The sequence below is a fragment of the Drosophila melanogaster genome, chromosome 2R (assembly GCF_000001215.4).
Source record: "Drosophila melanogaster chromosome 2R".
Taxonomy (NCBI): Eukaryota; Metazoa; Arthropoda; class Insecta; order Diptera; family Drosophilidae; genus Drosophila; species Drosophila melanogaster.
In genome coordinates, this window is record NT_033778.4 from 20,747,635 (window position 1) to 20,755,134 (window position 7,500).

Genomic DNA, 7,500 nt, shown 5'->3' on the forward strand with positions numbered 1-7,500 from the left:
CGGCACATTCGCAATTTGTAATGCCAAGTGCAACGGGGGGAGTGGCCGCGCAGTAATTGCATTGCACCAGACTCGGCGAGAAATTGCTGTTGGCATTTTTTGTTTTAGATTTTTTTCATCCCTTTTTTTTTGTTGCCTCCCCCACATGTTTGTATTTGTGCAGCAGCACGGAAATTATTTCTAGTTGCCGCTGCAGCAAGGCAGTTTAGCTGCAGGCCAATAACACGGGCCATGTCGGCTGAAATGGGGGTTCGGGGATTTATGGGAGCAGCTTGTGTGCTCGAGAGATCATCAAGAACTTTAACAACTTTGGCTGCCAATGTTTTTCTTTGGCTCAAACGGAAACTGCATGCATGCCAACTAAGGACGTTTATAACTGACGCAGAAGAGGCACAACAAAGCCAATCACTTTGTTTCCAAATTGTTTCCAAACAATTATTCGATGAACAGATATAGTTTCTGCTTTCAGTATGCATTTCCATTTGAGGAGCTGAGAAATCTGTCAAGTGAAAGCTAGAAGCAATCAATATCGATTGTCAACAGATTTTTCGCTCAAGCAACTAGTAGAGTTTAAGTTTTTTTGCTTTAAGTAGTCAGTAAGTCGAATAATGTACGGGAATATGCCAAAATCATGTGATGTAGGACATATTCCGCCTTCCCTAATTGCCTTTTTGATTCTGCTCTCCAACAGGCGAACATCCTGCGGCCATGCAACACAATTCGAGTAGCAACAGCAACAGCTTCTACTGCGGCATCTGCTGCATGCTGCTGAGCATTGTGTCCTGCTGCCTGCAGCATTTTTATGAAACGGGGTGTGGATATCTCCATGCCGCGGCAGCGTTGGCAAAATCCGCGGGATTGGGGCCCCCCAAGCGAGCAACGCTAACGACCAGCGAAACAGGAATAAGTGCTGCAGAAGTTGCAGCAGCCGCAGGCGCATCTGCAGCAGTAGCATCCGCATTAGCAACGTGCAACATGTTGAGAGAACGCCCAGCGGCAATTCGGTGTCTGAGATGAAGGAATAATCAACACGCAACGAAACACTAAAAAGGCAAAACACACCTACTCACACACACACACACACACGCAACACTGACACACATATTCAAGGTGATTTAAGTTTTCTATGTATCGCATGGGGGGCTCAAACATAAGTATTATAAGGATTGCACTTAGTGGAAATGCAAACATATTATCTGATAAGCGAACGAAGTAATTGACAACGTTAAGAGTGAAAGTTAATCCCTGAAAAACTGAGAGAAAACCTATGCATTTTCGTGGGTCGTCATAATCAACGTGATCTCCGACCTAGTGGAACAAAGTCTACTTGTTTGAAAATTGATTTGAATTGGACATTGACCAATTGAATGAAAGAACGCCCCAGAAAATAACAAAATATTACCATAATTGTTTGACTTCTGGACTGCCTTACAATGTCCAAAGATATGGGTGAAAAATGATTGATTAAAACCTAACATCCGTCTTCTATCCCATATTCAACTGTCAGTTATCTGTAAATCTCATTCTGCTCCCCAAATATTGACTGCACACACCCATAGAAAAACCTAACACACCTCTTCATTATGAAATAAGACTTACTAGCTATAAATATCCCGAACAGCCGGATTAACAAGCAGAGATTAATTTCTCTGTAATCACAATAACCCACTTCTATGCAATCTTTTACTGCCAACGAACTTGCACTCCACAGTAGCCCATTGCATCAAGTTGTTCGATTGAAATTTGCTGTAAATAATTGCCATTCAAGAGAAATTTACTCAAGAGTCCTTGGATCCACATACGTGTTAACCCAGCCAATTGAGAACAAAAGATGGCTCTGCATTCGATTGCTTTGCACATTTATCAGTTTTAGGTATTAGCTATGTTTAAGTACGATAATGGATGTATGTATAGCCGATAAGCGGATAAATTACGGAAGCAGATACTGAATTTCAAGCGTCAGTACTCAAAAATTGGGTATTAACCTATTTGTGTCTGACCCAATTGTGGGTGAAGCTCGTTTAATTGTACATAATTAGTTTTGGCTAGAAAAAAACAAAAAACAAAACAAAAAAAAAACAAAAACAACAGAAAGAAACAAACACAAATGAGGGGAAAATTTAATATTAAATGCAATTTATAATTGTGCTTATCGATATAATTGATACGAATGCATTGCGAGTGTGCAGGCACTGTAAATAAATTCATTAGTAGACGAAATTGTAATTTTAATTAACTCTTAAACGATATAAACAGATAAAACCGATAAATGCGATTCGCAGGCTGCCAACCGCCCTAGTTGGTAAGCCGCACACTGAGGCAAAATTGGCAGAACTCACACGCAAACCAAATTAACTAAACCACACTAAGCATAAAACAATTCAAATAATAGTAAAAGCTAGTTAAATTTAACACAAAGCCCAGCATCTTGTAAATAGAGTGAATGGATAGTGAAATAATCGCTGATCGGCGATTAACTAAGCTAAATCCGTTGTGTGTCAAGTATTAATGTCGGCTCCAGATTTATGAAAAAATATAATAATAAAAAAAAACAAAAAACAATAATGAAACCCTAGCAAATACATTATGTACAATTGTATGTCACAGCAGTGCAGCTAACAAATATACATACATATATAAACCAGGTACTCTCAAAATCATTTATATGTGTGCGTATCCATAGGTACCCTACTTATGCATATACAGATAGGATTGTTTAAACGCCACATCAAAAACACGGACACTGCAGGCGAGAGTTTTGTGAAATGAAACCGAATCGATTCAATAAAATTATAATTTAGAAAATTTAACAAACGTCGTAGTTCTTTGTGGGTGGGGTTAGTCATGCAAAATCATTATCATCATTTAAACACATTCATTATAATATTTCGAATTTCAAATCTAAGAAAACATTTGAATTATATTTATTTCATTTGAATTCCCATGCGCCCTTTTGTAACCCACATACATATTCAGAAACTTGAACCAAATCGCTTTTGACAGCTGATTTCGCCAGAAAAACCAGTTTATCATAGTTTCAAAGGGAATGCCAGTAATGCGTTCATTGACTCTCCGTATAATGTATTCAAATGAAATCATTGGTTAGATTAGATGTCGTCCAAAATGATGTTGATGCTGATGTGATGGCTGCCGTCCAATATTTATTTTTTAATTGCAATTCGCCTCCAAATGTGGCGGGACTGATGAACCGTTCGTTTCTTATTCGCTGTGATATTTATTCTAGCCAAAAGTATAAATAAAACCAGAACTAGGTAGACGCATTTTAGTCCGTTGTTGTCCAGATATAAGAACATGCTGCAGCTGTCACTGGCCCTGCTGTTTTTTCTGGCTCTTTTTGCCAGCTTAGAAACAGGTGGGTTCTATTGTTGCTTAAACAAAAGCTTAAGTCATATATTGTACATAAAACATATATAACACAGCACCATCCCCATCATCTGGAGCTAAGCAAGAGAAATATGTGCGCGTATACGAAATCAATGAGGAGCAATACCAGCGGGTTTTGCAGCTGACCAAAGGCAAGAATGTCATATCAGAAGGTCGGTTGATCAACGGTGGCTTTGCCACCGTAAGTGATACCTTGAGTTCCGGATGGAACTCTCTTCTACGGATCGTGGGCCTCACCACGCTCAGCAAGGCCGATGAGACGGAGAAGGTGGACTTCGATGGTCAGCCCTTGTGTGTGATCAAATCTCGTGAGGGCGAGGGCAGGGAGGAGGATGTGCCCTCCGCTAGAAGCTCGGCTAGAGATATCGAAGACGAAGAAGAGGATTCCGCCATCCACTGCATAGTGGTGCTCAAGAAGGATGTCGAATTTGAGCTCCCAACCCTGGAACCTCTTCCAAATTACGTCCAATATTGGAACAAACCTGAAACGTCTAACCCTGTGGTGGAAGCCCAAATTCGCTCGCAGTCTTCAGAAGTTCTTAAGGATGAAGAGGAAGTGCAGACCAGGATACCAGCTCCATTGAAAAAGAAAAAGGTTAACAAAAGCACTTATCCGAGGGCAAGCACTTTGGCGGACGACTCCGACGGTTCCCGGCAATATGGCTATCCTCCACTGCCGCCCCAATATGGAACACCCTATCCACCACCTCCCTCCTATGGTGGCTATCCGTACAGTCCCTATCCCAACCCTCTGCCTTATCCAAGCCCTCAGCCATATGGACCTCAACTGCCGTATGGACCATCGCCATATGGACAATCTCCTTATGGATTGTACCCCCAACAGCCCTATGGTCCTCAGCCCCCCATTGCACCTTACAGTCCGCAGCCCTATGAACCCTATGGATATCCCTACTTCGATCAGAACCAGTTGGCTCAAGTAAATGCCCATAAGGAAGTGGAGAAACTCGAGGCTGACGATGACGAAGATGAAGATGAAGACTCCTACGAGACTGAAGAAGAAAATGACTATCGCTATAAGAACTCCTACAATCCTGTATACCTTCAACAATCTTATAATAACTAATAAACAAGAGAAAATAAATACACATTCTGGTTTTATTATCTTAGTAAAGAATAGCAGATTTAGGAATTTTAGGAATTTCTTGGGATATGTCTTCTTCTGACTATACTAATCCAACATGTGGATTATGAGTAATTTCTCTTGAGTATCGGTCTCCTTTGTAAGCTCGACCAAAAGGAATTATGTTATCATTCAATCGACAAAACTAGTATATCTAGATGTGTTTTGCTATAAAACTCATTAAGTAAACGAGTTTTGGGCAGGGCGAGATCATGATTAAGAACTGGGTCAACGCGTAAATTATGGAGATGGAAGTCGATTAGTGCAAAGCTATAACTGTATATGAGCAGTTTGGGTTGATCCATTTGAATGACAATGCCTAAAGAGAATTTCGTCTCGTCAAGTCATCAACTTGCCGGCAGAGAAAGACTTTTGAAATATATAAGCAAGGGAGCAGAGGAAAATAAGCTTATTCGCAATCGCCATGAAGTTCTTAACAGTTCTTGCGGTGATCGTTCTCTGCGCAGCTGCGGCCCAAGCTGGTGAGGTTTTCTTATATATTTGATTCTAGCAAAAAGGATGCTAATGATCTCTCCACATGACAGGCTCGAGTCGTCCGCAACTGGTGCGTCTGCATCAGGTGACTCGACAGGAGTACAAGGAGCTGCTCCGGCTAGCTCAGGGCAAGGAGGAAGTATCGGAGGCACGTTTGCTCAGTAGCTCCATTGTTGGCATCAAGGGATTGGCATCCGGCTTTGCCGCTGGCAACTTCATTCCAGCTATCTTCAGTTCCGGATCCAAGGATACGCCCAAGAAGGGACGCCCACTCTGCGTGATCTCCACCAATGATCTGGACCAGGATCAGGAGCGGCGCTTGGGTCGTGTGGTGAGCATTGAGTATGAGGCCAATAGCGACTCCAGCTCCGGATCGGGATCGAGCAGTGGCAGTGGAAGTGGTCATGGAAGCGGACACGGCAGTGGAAGCGGTAGTGGTCATGGCAGTGGAAATGGAAGTGGCAGCGATGATGACGACGATGATGTGACCACTGTCAACTGCATCCTGGTGGTCAATGGCACCGACACCACTACTACCACCACAACGACGGCAAAACCAAGTCACGGTCACGGACATGGACATGGCAGCGGACATGGTAGCGGACATGGAAGCGGACCCACGCCAGGTGCTTATTACCCACCACCTCCTCCGTTCTATCCCCCCTACTACGGCTACCCACCGTACTATCCTCCCTACCCATACCCACCACCACCTCCACCACCGCCAACACACAAGCCATCACATTCCGGCAGTGGCAAGCGATCGGCTGATGAGGAAGAGGAAGCGGGTCGTCTGATCGATGCGTACAATGGACTCTATTACCAGCCAGATGGCTTCACTCCGCGGAGTGGAAAGTACTCGAGGGTCAGTCAGGATACCTCGGCCTATCAGCCAGCCAGCTATCCGCAGCAGGAGTATGCCAATACCTATCCGAAAGTGGTGCGCAACTACGGACTGACCCATCCTGCTCCTGTCTACGTGCGATCGCCACAATTCGAACAGGAACACTAGAACAATTTGTCTTTAGAGAAATGCATCCTTGAATAAAATTAACTAAATTATTAATTGGGAAGAGGTTTTTTTTTGATAGATAGGGTTTATGTTCTTGTAAACCCTTTTATATCAGCTATAGTGATACTTGATCCTTATTTATACATTTATATAAAGAGTGGTCCTCAGCTATAGTGATACTTGATGGCTTGAATAATACCTTAATTGAATTTAGTAAGCCTGCGTATCGAAGCAGACGTACACATGTGTATCTTTTGAACACAATGCTGATGGGGCCACGATTCAGAGAGCCATCAATCGCAGACGCATGTGCCTTCATAATTGGACTCCGAATTGAGTGGCAGAATCGCTCATTTGCTGCATGTTTGTGCCAGAGATGGCCCACCTAGAGTACAGTACGTAGCTGTGTGTCTGTGCCCGCGTGCGTGTTTGATCAAAAGTGTTACAAGGTCCTGCCACTAACAATGCCAGAAAGAAACGTTGATCTAGGCAACACAACAGAGCCACCGTGTAAACAAGAAGCATTACACTTTCCTCTGCCAAACAAACACACGCGCAGAGGAGTATTGAGGCACAACGACAATTGAAAGTGTAACACATCGTTGCCTTTTGTAGAACTGCTGCTGCTGCCTCTTTACTGCAGGTGCACGGTAAAGAATTTAAAAAATATGGTCTTGGGAAATAGTAATAAGAATTTTTCCTTCCTTTCCCGTTCCCAAGACAAAACAGATCAGTTTTGCTCTAAGCACTACACACTATCTATATGACCTTTTAAGACAGTCAAATTCTAGTTGCAACTGTTTTTTTTCAGTGCATAAACTGATAGTCGCGCAGTGACATACAGTCATACGCTGGCGAAGGACAACTAACGCACAGGCATAAAAGAGAATAAATTAAAGAACAACTCAAAATAACCGCGGGGCAATTGGCAGTGGTGCATCGCATGTGGGGGGCGTTGCAGCCGGCATGGGCGGTATGGGCGTGGCGATTTGAACGCCTGTTCGTAAGTGCATCGATGGTAGTGAGAGGGGGTTTGTGGGTGGTGGAATAGGGAGATACGGTCGCCTTTGGCTTCATTGCGATTTTAGCCTGAGCCTGTCACGGCGACACGCCCCCTCGTACCGCCTACGCCCACCCACACAGTGTTGTGTCTATGCACTGCAAAATAATTACTTTCATATCCTGCGGCAATTAAATTCATTTAGCTTACCACCAATCCTACCCAGCACTCTGATTAAGACATTCATCCCGCCTCGCATTCAACGACTTACGCTTGTGGCTTTTGAACCCAACTCATGGTGGCAACCACCTCCCCTTTTCGCCACCCATTTCGTCCAGCGCTCCGCCGTTGCGGCCTTCGTCTGACCAAGCAACTCTAAACTATGTCAACTGTTAACTTTTCCTTTCTATTTTTCCTATTTGTTGCGCGCTCGTTGTTTTTGCAGCC

At 43.5% G+C, this 7,500-nt stretch overlaps 3 protein-coding genes across 4 annotated transcripts in view; all 3 read left to right on the forward strand.

Annotated features, from left to right (window-relative positions):
• Positions 1–2,808, forward strand: part of dpr1 (defective proboscis extension response 1) — a 51,960-nt gene extending 49,152 nt beyond the window's left edge. The window contains exon 8 of one of the 2 annotated variants that reach the window (NM_206186.4): positions 692–2,808. In NM_206186.4, the coding sequence (NP_995908.2) occupies positions 692–1,017 (326 nt within the window). In that variant the 3' untranslated portion in view covers positions 1,018–2,808. The remainder of the gene's footprint in view (positions 1–691) is intronic. The other variant, NM_001299716.1, reaches the window with a different exon arrangement.
• Positions 2,809–3,279: 471 nt separating this feature from the next.
• Positions 3,280–4,501, forward strand: CG34201 (uncharacterized protein). Its single transcript, NM_001103915.2, has 2 exons — positions 3,280–3,373; positions 3,441–4,501. Exons 1-2 carry the CDS (start codon positions 3,313–3,315, stop codon positions 4,487–4,489), a joined length of 1,110 nt encoding a protein of 369 aa, NP_001097385.1. The 5' UTR covers positions 3,280–3,312; the 3' UTR covers positions 4,490–4,501.
• Positions 4,502–4,951: 450 nt separating this feature from the next.
• Positions 4,952–6,105, forward strand: CG34202 (uncharacterized protein). Its single transcript, NM_001103916.2, has 2 exons — positions 4,952–5,028; positions 5,092–6,105. The coding sequence occupies exons 1-2, from the start codon at positions 4,971–4,973 to the stop codon at positions 6,051–6,053; spliced, it is 1,020 nt and encodes a 339-aa protein (NP_001097386.1). The 5' UTR covers positions 4,952–4,970; the 3' UTR covers positions 6,054–6,105.
• Positions 6,106–7,500: the final 1,395 nt, after the last annotated feature.

Coding starts and splice junctions, on each gene's coding strand:
- CG34201 (NM_001103915.2), top strand. CDS start 3,313: ATGCTGCAGCTGTCACTGGCCCTGCTGTTTTTTCTGGCTCTTTTTGCC. Junction 3,374..3,440: donor TTTTGCCAGCTTAGAAACAG/GTGGGTTCTATT, acceptor TATATAACACAG/CACCATCCCCATCATCTGGA.
- CG34202 (NM_001103916.2), top strand. CDS start 4,971: ATGAAGTTCTTAACAGTTCTTGCGGTGATCGTTCTCTGCGCAGCTGCG. Junction 5,029..5,091: donor CGCAGCTGCGGCCCAAGCTG/GTGAGGTTTTCT, acceptor TCCACATGACAG/GCTCGAGTCGTCCGCAACTG.